Raw genomic sequence first — 13,165 nt, forward strand, 5'->3', positions numbered from 1 at the left:
ATGGAGGCCCAGTCTTCTAGTCTGCTGAGCTAACACTTCTGCAAACTGGCTTCCTCTCTGGACTTATAAGAGGCACTTCCTGTCAGGAGAGGTTGTTTTCCTGAAATGTTGGCTCAGTCAGCAGAGAGAGTTGATGGCCTTGAAAAGAATGACATACGAGAAAGAGGATGGCAGAGGCGACATGGCCTTTCTGATCACAGGGAATCTTGTGATTCATTCCTTCCATTCATTCAGTTGTATTTACCAAGCGCTTACTGTGTGCAGAGCGCCGTACTGAGCGCTTGAGAGAGTACCATATAACAATAAACAGAAACATTCCCTGCCCACGATGAGCTTACAAACAATAAAACTGGTGGGAGAAAAAATGAACCTTAACGAGGTCAACATTTCAGAACCTCGAAGCCCCATTTTTCTTGCAAAACAACCCACAGTGAAAGGGAGAGTGTCTTTAACGGCTAAACACCATCCTGGATAGTTGTAGACTTGGGAGTGGACGAAAGGGGGCTTCAAAGTTGCAAGGGGTCTGCAGCTTGGTCTGAGTGCGAGCTGGTGAGGTTTGAATGACAAAACCCTGAAGGGGGGCCCCTCTAATGAAATGGAGAGCCGGCTGGCTCTTTGCAGAGGGCCCTCTGATAGGCAGAAAGTGTCCCCACAGGCTTTTCTGAACTGGAAAAGCAGAGCCACGTTTACAGTGATGCCCGTTGGCAGGCAGTTTTCCCCAAGGTCCCCAGCCAGTACCAGATGTCTATATGATACTACTAATAATGGCATTTGTAAGCGCTTACTCTGTGCAAAGCACTGTCTAAGCACTGGGCAGGATCCAAGGTGCTCGGGTTCTCCCACGTGGGGCTCACAGTCTTAATGCCCATTTTTACAGACGCGGTAATAATAATAATAATAATGTTGGTATTTGTAAAGCGCTTACTATGTGCAGAGCACTGTTCATTCAATAGTATTTATTGAGCGCTTACTATGTGCAGAGCACTGTACTAAGCATTTGGAATGGACAAATCGGCAACAGATAGAGACAGTCCCTGCCCATTGACGGGATTACAGTAATGTTGGCAGCTCTCACTGTTCTAAGTGCTGGGGTAGATACAGGGTAATCAGGTTGTCCCAAGTGAGGCTCACAGTCTTAATCCCCATTTTACAGATGAGGTAACTGAGGCACAGAGAAGTTAAGTGACTTGCCCACAGTCACACAGCTGACAAGTGGCAGAGCTGGGATTCAAACCCATGACCTCTGACTCCCAAGCCCATGCTCTTTCCACTGAGCCACGCTGTTTCTCTACGGTACCTGAGGCACAGAGAAGTTAAGTGACTTGCCCAAAGTCACAGAGCTGACAAGTGGCGGAGCCGGGATTTGAATCCATGACCTCTGACCCCCTCCCCCGCCCAGCCCGTGCTCTTTCCACTGAGCCATGACGAAAGGTAGGTTTCTCTTAAACACCCTGTCTCGCTATGCCTTGCTCCTACTGTCGCGTCCCATGGCTAGAAAGGGGAGCCTGTGTTTTCAAGGCCCTGGGAGGGGAATGCAATGGGTCAGAAGTCAGGCAGGTGGTCACCGGCCACTCTGTGACAGATTTTCTGTTCTGTGGATTTCTTCGTAAAGTTGCATATGAGATGATTACCTTCGTGGCCTAGTGGATAGAGCATGGGCCTGGGAGTCAGAAGGACCTGAGTTTTAATCCCCGCTCTGCCACTCGTCTGCTGTGTGACTTTGGACATGTCACTTCAGTTGTCTTTGCCTCAGTTACGTCCTCTGTAAAATGGAGACTAAGGCTTGTGAGGCCCATGTGGGACATGGACTGTGTCCAACCTGATTATCTTGCACTTACCCTAGTGCTTAGTACAGTGATTGGCATTTAGTAAGCACTTAACAAATGCCATTAAAAAAACCCAATGCAACGTGCATAAGGTAGTGTATGTTTGTTAATTCTGAGTGGGCAGAGCCACTAGTATTAATGAGCGCTTTCAGTGGCCACGATAAGCATAGCTTTAAGGTGTGAAATAGAGATGAGGTAAGAGATCTGCTCTTCTAGTCAGAGCAAAATATTCCGTCATTATTGAAGATATGGTGACTGTTTTCCTAGCCTTATTTGAAGCTACCTTCCTCACAGAGCTATGGTGACAGTGAATATGCTCTCCATACCAAGAGGTTCAACATTCCCAGTGTATGGTACAGGATATTCCCCTTTCCCTCTGCTCCTCCCCCCTCCCATCCCATCCCCTCAGCACTGTTCTTGTCTGCTCAACTGTACATATCTTCATTACCCTATTTATTTTGTTAATGAGATGTACATCACCTTGATTCTATTTATTTGCTATTGTTTTAATGAGATGTGCTTCCCCTTGATTCTATTTATTGCCATTGTTCTTGTCAGTCTGTCTCCCCCGATTAGACTGTAAGCCCATCAAAGGGCAGGGACTGTCTATCTGATACCGATTTGTACATTCCAAGGGCTTAGTACAGTGCTCTGCACATAGTAAGCGCTCAATAAATACTATTGAATCAATGAATGAATGAATATTCTGCCAGTAACCTGGGCATCAACTTCTAGACTACTACCAACTTTTCAACTTACCTTTTAAGAAGTCAGTTCAGGGTTATGTTGTTACCAGAAACTGCTGATTACTAAGGAGGTGTGACATTTTCTCACGGAGAAAGAGATGTAGAATCCAGGTCACAAACCTTAAAAGATAAATCAAAGATGAAGCTTTTCAATTTTATTTTAGACACAGACATCTGTAATTGAGAACAGGCCTGCACAAGCATGTTCTGTATATAATTTTTAAAGTGTGTATATTTCTATGAGTCAAATTGTATTTTGGCTCAAAATGGTTTAATCGACATGCAACATATCTAATGCCCCAACACACTCTTTCTACTCAGAAGAAATGAGTAAAATCAGCTTCCTTTATGGAGACCTGCCATCAATTATTACTCATTCCAAGGCATCATGCATGCGTTCCTTGGAAATCAATCAGTGATATTTATTGAACACATCATATGTGATCAACAATATTTGAGTGCTCACTGTACGCAAGATCACTGTACTGAGCACTTGGGAGAATACGACAGAACCGAGATATAGATACAATCCCTGACCACAGTCTATATCTGAAAGATAATAACAATAATAATGACAATAATAATGGTATTTGTTAAGCACTATGTACCAAACACTGTGCTAACACTGGAGTAGGTATAAGATAATCATGTTCGACAAGGAGCTCACAGGCTAAGTAGCAGGGAAATCAGGTAGCGAACCCCCATTTTGCAGATGAGGGAGCTGAGGTCCAGAGAAGTTAAGTGACTTGCCCAAAGTCACAAAGCAGACAAATGAAGGAGCTGAGATTAGAACCCAGGTCCTCTGACTCCCTGGCCCATGGTCATTCGCTAGGCCATGCTGCTTTTCTACACAGAAGCAAAAAGTGATTGAGAACACTAAAATCACAAGATACTTTATATTATCCCGATTGTAGTCGCCTAAAACCACTGTGGTTTCTTTAGCATTTTGTAACATGTCAAAATTGCAGGAGCAAATCTATAACTCACTTCTGAGTTGTTGGGTTTTTGGTTTTTTGGGTTGTTCCCCCAAGGTCAGTGCTCAGAGTCAGGCATACTTGTTCGGGCTTAAAACTGTAGACACCCAATCCACCTCTTGTGTACAGAGGAATTGAGGTGCAATCAGAGGATTTGGATGCAGAGTTGGAATCTGGTAACTAAAGCAGTTCAGATCCGAGTGTGAATTTATGCACGCCAGTTAACTGTCTTAAGGCACCTAGCTAGGGTGTGATGGGCAGACTCTGTGGAGCATTTACTGTACGTAGAGCACTGTACTAACTACTTGGGAAAGTACAGTACAAAAATAACCAATTTCCCTGCCCACAGCTAGCTTACCCTCTAGAGGACTCAAGTTTACAGTCTAGAGTCAAGAGCACTTCAATTCTCTGTGCTTCAGTTACCTCCTCTGCAAAACGGGGATTAAGACTGTAAACCCCGTGTGGGACAGGGTTAGCTTGTATTTACCCCAGCACTTAGTACAGTGCCTGGCACATTGTAAGCACTTAGCGAATGCCATAAAAAGAGGTTCATCTAGGATTTTCGTTGAGAAAAAAGAGATCAAACTGGAAACAAGCTTGAGGAACTGCCACTTTTCTAATCATCCAGCAGGAAATCAAACTGGACGGGAGGATAACCCTGAGCAGCGGAAGTACAAGTTCACCTTCACGCAACATGCAAACCTACACCCTATCTACCCACATCTTTTGACAGTGCACCACCCTATACAGCCCAGAAACTTCTCCCTTATCAGCAGCTTTGCCTCCATGGGGCTCTTGGTGTAAAACACTGACCTTCGTTCAGTCACACCCTTTCATCTTCTACTGCGAACCAAGCAAGAGATTACTCATTTATTCACATTAATGTCTGCCTCCCCCTCTGGACTGTAAGATCGTTATGGACAGGGAGGGATTGGGTCTGCCAATTCTGTTGTGTTTACTCTCCCAAGCGCTTCGTATAGTGCTCTGCACTTATAAGCATTCAATAAATACCATTGATTTATTGATTGATTGATTGAAACAAAACACCTTTCGGATCGCCTACCTGGGCCAAGAAGCTCCTTCTAATGTCGCCTCCCACACTGTCGACTATCTTTACATCTCGTCCCCCTTTCTTCTTTTCCAGAAACCGCAGGACAGCTCTTTCACCTTGGGATGGCACAGTAAAGCAGGGTTTTGCCCCGGCCCCCTCTTTTTGGATTTCACCGTTTTATCCCTGTCTGTCTGTCTCTCTGTCTGTCTCGGGGGACGATGTTAAGTATAGCGGCTCGCTTTCCCCCCACTCATCCTACAAGCTCAGAATTGGATTTTCAGAGTCTCCGGAAGCCTCGCCATCCGAAGACAATGGGAATTCTGAAAAAGAAAAAAAAAAGATCTAGCTCCCTTTCCAGCATTTCCTCCGCTCTCATCACCCCGTTGCATCACCGATATGGAAATCCCAGTAATGCTTTGCAGGAGAAGGGAATTTATTTTAAAAAAGGGGAGAGGGACAAGGAGGAGAGAGACGGAGAGAGGGAGGTAGAAGAAGGGGAGAGGGAGAGAGGGAAGAGGAGGGAGGGAGAAGAAGAGGGAGAAAGAGAGGGAAGAGGAGGGAGGGAGAAGAAGGGGGAGGGAGAGAGGGAAGAGGAGGGAGGGAGAAGAAGGGGGAGAAAGAGAGGGAAGAGGAGGGAGGGAGAAGAAGGGGAGAAAGAGAGGGAAGAGGAGGGAGGGAGAAGGGGGAGAAAGAGAGGGAAGAGGAGGGACGGAGAAGAAGGGGGAGAAAGAGAGGGAAGAGGAGGGAGGGAGAAGAAGGGGGAGAAAGAGAGGGAAGAGGAGGGACGGAGAAGAAGGGGGAAGGAGAGGGACGGAGAAGAAGAGGGAGGGAGAGGATGGGAGGAAGAGAGAGGGGAAGAAGAGAGGGAGGGAGGGAGAAGGGGGGAGGGAGGGAGAGAGAAAGGGGGGAAGAGAAAGAAAAGGGGGAGGGAGAGAGAAAAGGGGGAAGAGAAGGAGGGGAGAGACGGGGGGAGGGAGAGAAGAGAAGGGGGAAGAAGAGAGGGGGGAAAAAGAGAAAGAGGGGGAGGGAGAGGAAGAAAGGGAGGGAGAAGAAGTGGGGGGTGGGGGAAGAGAAAGGTTAAAACCATCTTCCTGAAGCGGAAAGGGGTGTTGCTGAACGACTTTTCGTTTTGATTGGCAGAAGTTAAATGAAAGGCGGGTGCACCTCCCCTTCCCTGTCCCCCCGCACCCCCTCCTCGGGGCTCGGGACCAATAGCCGGGCCGAAAAGCAGCCCAGCTGAGGCCGGCGGGGTGCGGCCCGGCAGTGGAGAGGTTAAGTTCCTCTCCTCCCTCCCGCCCCTGGTCATTTAGTAGGCAGGGAGCAACCCCTTCCAACCCTCTGCAGCGGACAGAGAGGCACAAAGCTCGCTCCCTACCCCCTCTCTCTTTCTTTCTCTCTCGCTCATTCAGCATCTCTCTCCTTTCGGATCTTTATGAAGCTTGTGCGCAGTCCGGATCCCTGAGGTTTGCAGCCCCGGAGTCGGTTCGGTTTCCTCCTCCTCCTCCTCGCCTCTCGATTCCGTCAAGCAAATGGCAACGAAAATCGACAAAGAAGCATGCAGAGAAGCCTACAATCTCGTAAGAGACGATGGCACAGATGTCATCTGGTGAGTGTGGATGCTTGGCCCGCCTTCCAGAGGCTCTCCTTCCCCCAGCCGCAGCTTGCACGGTCGCACGGTTCACCCTCGGGCGGGGGTGGGGAAGGGGACCTAGCGATGGCCTTAACAGGTATACGTCGCCACTCCCTCCGATAACTGAAATAGAGGCATTTTTTAAATCGCTATTAACCTCGTTGGATTAAAGTCAATTCCCGGGCATCCGCTTACTTGATTTCGGCCCCCTAGTCGAAGTTAAGCCTCTCCGTTTTACCTGTGTGACCCCGCTTCTCAGTTACCTTAAGTTCCGGTAGGAAGAACTTTCCCCATTGAAACACAAATATTTGATTATTTTCCCCTCCCCACTTCCTAAAGGGTGACTTTTAAGTATGACGGTTCCACCATTGTCCCTGGAGATCAAGGAACGGAATACCAAGGATTTATAAAGGAATGTACAGGTAAGTCCCACCTAATTCCTTGTTTATGTAATGGATTGAGGGTCACGTTTTAGTAACCCGTTATTCAAAGCTGGAGTATAACTCATTTTCATGGCTCATTAGGGGCAGGGGATGTGTCTGCTAATTCTGTTGTGTTGTACTCTCCCAAGCGCTTAGCACAGTGCTTGCCTGCACGTAGTAGGCGCGCATTAAGTATGACCGTATGATTTTTGACCTCCTCATGCTGGGACCGGATCTGAGGTTCCCTGAATCCTAAAACAATACTTTTTGAAGCCAAGAAGCTTTCTAATCACGACTGGCGAATACACCGTCTGAAAACTTTTTTTTTTTTTGGTCGGCAGGGAATAGTTTTAATTGGGTCCTACTGCTGAAGTAGTCTATCATCTCTATTCATATCTTCCTCCTAGGCACAATAACTTTTTTTGCTACTAGTTTATATTATTATGTAGCACCTGTTTGGTGGGTGGGGTGGAAGAGAACTTCAACTCACCCGTAAAATATCCCATATTAGTTTGAAGAAGTTGTGACTGGCGGTAACACTAAACTAAGAATCAAGGTAAGCCATTTTAAATACGGGTAAATCATCGGTGTTCTTCTGCTTAGTGTACTTCACTTTTCAAGCAAATTTCAAAATGACAAAAGTGTGCAAGACACGGTACTTCTGAAAGTGTATTAGGTACTTCCCAAAGTGTCAAAGGAGGAAGCCAAAAGACGTTTAGTTATTTTTACCAAAATTCCCCCAAATTTCTTAGCTTGGATGGTCATAAAATGCATCTCTTTCCTTGTTCTGGCCTGTCCTAGAAGGATTCCCAGTATTCGGTAGAAGTGCCTCGGGAACTTTTCTGGGGGCTACTTGAGGGTTATGTGTATGGCACACTTCAGAGGGGTGAGGGGGTTAGATTTTTCTCTTTAAAGAAAATGAGCCTCTGTTATGAACTGAGCTGTCCAGTAGAGGGTAGGCTCAACACCAAATTCTGTGCAACCTGTAAAAATTTTTCTTCTTCTTCTTCTTCTCTGCCGGTCTGTGGTTAGCAAATTCCAGATATGCTCAGCGGCATTGAATGTGCTGACCTGGCAAAATGCAGCTTTCCTCCACTCCCGTCCTTTGGGAAGTGCTGTGTGAGTTGGGGAGGCAGGTCATATTCTCCAATCATCCAAAAAAAGTCAGATTGGTTCCAGCAATGAGGTCATTGCTTTCTCAGTCCTGTGGGGGAAGGTGAGGGTTTGACTGGCCGTTGTCCTCATCGGGATTTATATCAAAGGCTGCCTGCAGAATTCTCCCAAATTGCTGAGCTGGATGGTCTTAAAATGCATTTCCTTCCTTGTTCTGGATTTCCTGTGGTCACACCTCGATAAGTTTAGCAAAAGTCTCTTACTCGGAAGACAGTGGGGTGCTGAGCAACTCTGAGTTGTATTTATTCATTCAATAGTATTTATTGAGCGCTTACTATGTGCAGAGCACTGTACTAAGCGCTTGGGATGAACAAGTCGGCAGGGGGTTCTTAGGGATCCTCATATTTCAGGGGGCCAACGTAAAAGTGGGACATGGAACAGAAAACCTCTGCCTGCTTCATACTGGGAGTCCGCTTTGCTTTCCAAGCCATCTGTTACGCTAATGTAAAGCATGTGTATAGTTTCCTTCTCAAGCTGCTCTTATTAAAAGCCCTCCCAATGTGGTGTGCAAATTGCTTTGTATTTTCATACTGCTCAGAAAGAACTTTGCCTTGTTTAAACTCACATAACTTGGTGTCACAAGGATTTTCAAAGGGACAGAAGGTCCTGTTCTTGTCTCTTACAAATGGCAGATTTCATCAGCTTGAATTACTGGGTGGAATATATTCACTGAGTTGGGTTTGAAACTGACACTTCATCCCTGAAGCGAGATTCTATTTTGTAGTGGTAGCCAAAAGGAGACTAGAGTAGAGAAGGGGTTAATGTGTGTAATGAATGAATGAATGTAGCACCTTCTCCCTTCCCTTCCTGCTATTGAATAAAATCATACCTTCCTCTTCTCTGATGTGCCTAAGATCTGCCCTTTGGCACCTGGCCAAGTTATTCCCAGAGAGGAGTATGTACATTTTGTTTAAGTTTAAAGATTCTCCCAGGGACATGAAAGTAGGGAAAAGAAATCTAGGGACTTTCTTTTAAAGTGTAAGAAAAATGGTTGAAATCAGGCCTTATGATGGCATTAAAAAAACACCCTCCTTTAATAGTTGCCCATTCTTTACTGCATTAAACAAAAACTTGCGTGGTATTTGTTAACACTTTCTACACGCCAGACACTGTACCAAGAGCTGGGGAAGATATAAGATAATTTGGTCAGACATTCCTTCGGGGCTCCCCACTACATCACAGCTTGCACTCTTCATTCCTTCCAAACTAACTTATACATTGTGTCTCGTTCTTGTCTCTCCTATCCCAACCTCTAGCTTATGCCCTTCCTTTCATTCATTCATTCATTCATTCAATAGTATTTATTGAGCACTTACTATGTGCAAAGCACTGTACTAAGCGCTTGGAATGTACAAATCGGCAACAGACAGAGACAGTCCCTGCCCTTTGACGGGCTTACAGTCAATCGGGGGAGACAGGCAGACAAGAACCTTCCTTCTGCCTGGAGTACCCTCTCCTTCACATCCTAAAGCCCACAGTTCTCCTCACCTTCAGGGCCCTTCTGAAATCCCATTTCCTCCAAGAGGTCTTCCAAGATTGATTTCCAACCTACCTTTTAGATTCTTCTTCTGCACCGCTTAAACATTCAATAAATTCAATCGTATTTATTAAGCAGTTGAGAAAGTACAGTAAACAGTGATATTCCCTGCCCACAAGCTCACACTCGGGAGAAGAAGGACATTAGTAGAAATAAATAAAATTACAGATTAAGTTTATTACTTCTTTCTAACTATAACTTATTTTAGTATCTGTCACCTGCCAGACACTAAACTCCTCAAGGGCAAGAATCGTGTCTACTAATTCTACCAGATTCTGCCAAAGACTTAGTGCTCTACCCACAGTAGGAACTCAGTAAATATTATTGATAATGGGAGAGGACTCTACACATGCTCTGTTTTCTACTATTCTGTTTTCCTTGGGATAGTCCCTGGCTTTCTGACACTTCTTGGATGTGGTTTATAACTAACTTCTGGGAAAACAGTTTTAGTATCTCAGAGGGCATTGTTCTTGGTGTCTTCCTGTTCTGTAACATCTCTGAGGCTTGGTTTGCTCAAACATGCCAAGGATTGAGCAATGTTGGAAATAACTTCCTAAGGGGTTTTTGGTAGATGTGGCCTTGAGATCCCCCTCTCCTGTTCCAGACAAGGGCCCAGAAAGACCCTGTATCATCATCTGGCTAAAACATGTTAGTGAACAAGCAATTTTGCAAAAGTACCAGAATCAGGTGCTTTCATTTTTTCTATTTACGGCAGTACTGTGGTAAATCCTAACTTTCCCCTCATGCTCAATGAGGCAAAAGCATTCTCACCAACTCTAGTGAAAAAGAGTATTAACCTTATCTAACTTTCCTCAGGCCTCTTGTTTGCGATGGGACACTTCACCCAGATATCTCCACTTGTGTTCTCTCTCTCCCTCTCATATACATACACTTATATAGAGAGAGATAGATATGGTCTAAGGTCCAAAGATCTCTCATCTTGGATCTGTTAGTCTTCCTCTTAACAAAGAGCTCTTTCTGTCTCCCACTGGCCTTCAGACTCCTGGAATCCTGGTTGGGAATTCTGTGTATCATATCCTGCTGCTACTTAGCCCCGAAGTAGGTACAAAAAGAATTCCCTTTCCCCAACACTAGCACCTGTATCATCTTCATTGCAAGCATCTGCACCAAATGAACTTCATTGCAGTTGGGAAGAGGAAAAGGGTATGGAGTACTCTTTGCTCTCTCCTGTGTGGACTTAAAGAGTAAGAGAAAATGGTCTCAATGAATAGCGATTTTTGCTACAATTGAGCCTTGGTAGAACTAAAAACAGACAAGCCAGGATTGCTTCCTTGTTTCCGCCTCCTGTTTGGCCTGTGGCTATAAATGACTGATAGCAGCTATTAGAACCTGAGATGACATTATGACCATCTGATTAGCAGTGAGCACATCTTGAGCAGGACCAACTTGGTTTCCTCAGCTGTGGCTCCATACCCATGAATGTTAGGAGCTTAGTGTAAAGCTTGCCTTTATGCAGGCCTAGAGAAAATAAATCAAACTTTTTTTTCCAAGTACACTTTCCCACTTCCACCCATGCACTCCAGTTGTTGCCACTGTCTGCCATAACTATATATCAAACTATCTTTTGACTCTATGCATTTTTTATCCCAGTCTTCAGCATCTGACACTTAGTTTACTCTATTAGCCCTGTTATTTTATTAGTCTCATATATGCTGAGGGGAAAAAAGGGCAACAGTATTCTGGAACACAGCTGCACAAACCTGAGAGCCACAGAAATGTAATTAAATATTGCAGAGGCATTGAATTTCTCTAATTCCCAAAACATGTATATTTAGAAGAAAATAAGGCTAGTTGATAGGGCAATCACTGAAGACGTTGAACCACATTTTGATTTTAAACATCTACCAATCTGTTTACTGAAAACTAGACTTCCAGAGGGCAAGACAGACAACATCCTAGATGTCAGTAATGCACATTTATTAATAATTGTGGTATTTAACTGCTTACAGCGTGCTAAGCCTGTAGTAAGCACTATCTAGATGCAAGATGATCACATTGGGCACAGTCCCTGTCCCACTTTGGCTTTCAGTCTAAGTAGGAGGGAGAAAACGTATTTAATTCCCATTTTACAGATGGAAAAAAATTAGGTACAGAGAAGTGGAGTGACTTGCCCAAAGTCACACAAAAGGTAAGTGGCAGAGCCAGGATTAGAACACCGATCCCCTGACTCCCAAGGCAACTCTTTCCAATAGTCCATGGTTTTTTTTACCCTTCTCTCAGATTAAATTTTATTTAGCGCTGCTCTGCTAAGCACAGAATTTGTGTTCAGAATTGTTAGAGAGTTATAGACTTGTTTCTGGCTTGCAGGTTTACAGCATTCAATTTCATACACTGAGAAATGGTTGGTAAAGACAAAATTGCTTTTTCTAAATAAACCAGATTCAGAGTTCATACTTTAGCCAATTTTGTACCTGCGAGATTTATAGATTGTGAGAAGGGAGTATTTGGTGTGATATCCTTGCATCTAGCTCAGAATTTAGCATAGTACTTGGCACATAGTAATAGCTCTATATATGCAATTTAGGATCTGCTCTAGGAATCTGCTGTGATCTGAGTTTCCCAGCAGGGCTGAGAAAACCCCCAGTGTTGGCTTTCTGGTATACTCGCTCCCTGAAGCTTGTCCACTCTCAGTCCTCATCCTCTTCTGTCTCCTCTCTCCAACCCTCCTGCTCCCCCTACCATTCCCCCACACCAAACTGCCAGATCCCTGTGCGCAAAGTGAAAAGTGGACATCTAAAAATACAGTGATTTGGGGGACTAGATTTGGAATTGACATCAAGCTATAGAAGGAAATGGAGGCTTCTATTCTGGACCAGCTCATGGAACTTGTAGTCAGGATGGTGGCGATGCTGTTAGGGAATCTGAAGTTTATGCTAGGGATTATTGAGATGTAAGAAGGCTCCAGGGCTCTTCTATTGAAGTGGAGTACTGAGTTAGGCCTAGCAAGGGGTAAGTGTTTTATCTGATTCATGAATTATATCGAGTGGAATAATCGGCACAATATAAATACTCTTCGAAAGTAGTGCTATTTTTTAGGCAGTTATGAAAGGTATCTTTTTAAATTCTAGATTGACATGATAACAAAGATGATCTCTGTATCTCTCTTAGATTTTTTTTCGTTTGACAACCATATGCATGAGTGATATCTTCCCAGGTTTTTTTTTTATTAAAGAGGATGAGAAGCCACAATCCATATTGAATATTTGATATTAACCCTGCTTTCAGTCCCACAGCCCTTATGTACATATCTGTAATTTATTTATATTAATGTCTGTCTATCCCTCTAAGCTCTTCATAGGCAGAGAACATGTCTGCAAACTCAGTTGTATTGTCGTCTCCCAAGTGTTTAGTCAAGTAAGCGCTTGTTAAATATCCTTGATTTGATGAAACTTCACACTCTGCTTCTTTTGGAGAAGCAGCGTGGCTCAGTGGAAAGAGCACTGGCTTTGGAGTCAGGGCTCACGAGTTCGAATCCCAGCTCTGCCACTTGTCGGCTGTGTGACTGTGGGCGAGTCACTTAACTTCTCTGGGCCTCAGTTCCCTCATCTGTAAAATGGGGATTAAGACTGTGAGCCCCAAGTGGGACAACCCGATTCCCCTATGTCTACCCCAGCGCTTAGAACAGTGCTCGACACATAGTAAGCGCTTAACAAATACCAACATTATTAATGCCAACCTACTCTCAGGACCCTGATCTTGTCAGTCCCACCGCCGACCCCTTGTTCATGTCCTCCTTCTGGCCTGGAACTCTCTCCACCTTCATATTTAAGAGTCTCACACTCTCC

The 13,165-nt window shown here is 44.7% G+C and overlaps 2 protein-coding genes across 3 annotated transcripts in view; one reads left to right on the forward strand and one right to left on the reverse strand.

Annotated features, from left to right (window-relative positions):
* KLHL36 (kelch like family member 36) overlaps positions 1–5,096 on the reverse strand; it is a 36,305-nt gene extending 31,209 nt beyond the window's left edge. For both annotated transcript variants that reach the window (XM_007671650.3, XM_029075419.2), the window contains exons 1-2: positions 4,610–5,096; positions 2,586–2,692 (exon numbers count right to left, since the gene is read on the reverse strand). The gene's annotated coding sequence lies outside the window, so the exon portion shown is untranslated. The remainder of the gene's footprint in view (positions 1–2,585; positions 2,693–4,609) is intronic.
* Positions 5,097–5,898: 802 nt separating this feature from the next.
* COTL1 (coactosin like F-actin binding protein 1) overlaps positions 5,899–13,165 on the forward strand; it is a 37,942-nt gene continuing 30,675 nt past the window's right edge. Inside the window, exons 1-2 of the mRNA XM_001510276.6 lie at positions 5,899–6,203; positions 6,567–6,649. Of these exons, the coding sequence (XP_001510326.1) occupies positions 6,127–6,203; positions 6,567–6,649 (160 nt within the window). The 5' untranslated portion in view covers positions 5,899–6,126. The remainder of the gene's footprint in view (positions 6,204–6,566; positions 6,650–13,165) is intronic.

The sequence above is a fragment of the Ornithorhynchus anatinus genome, chromosome 11, assembly GCF_004115215.2.
Source record: "Ornithorhynchus anatinus isolate Pmale09 chromosome 11, mOrnAna1.pri.v4, whole genome shotgun sequence".
Lineage (NCBI taxonomy): Eukaryota > Metazoa > Chordata > Mammalia > Monotremata > Ornithorhynchidae > Ornithorhynchus > Ornithorhynchus anatinus.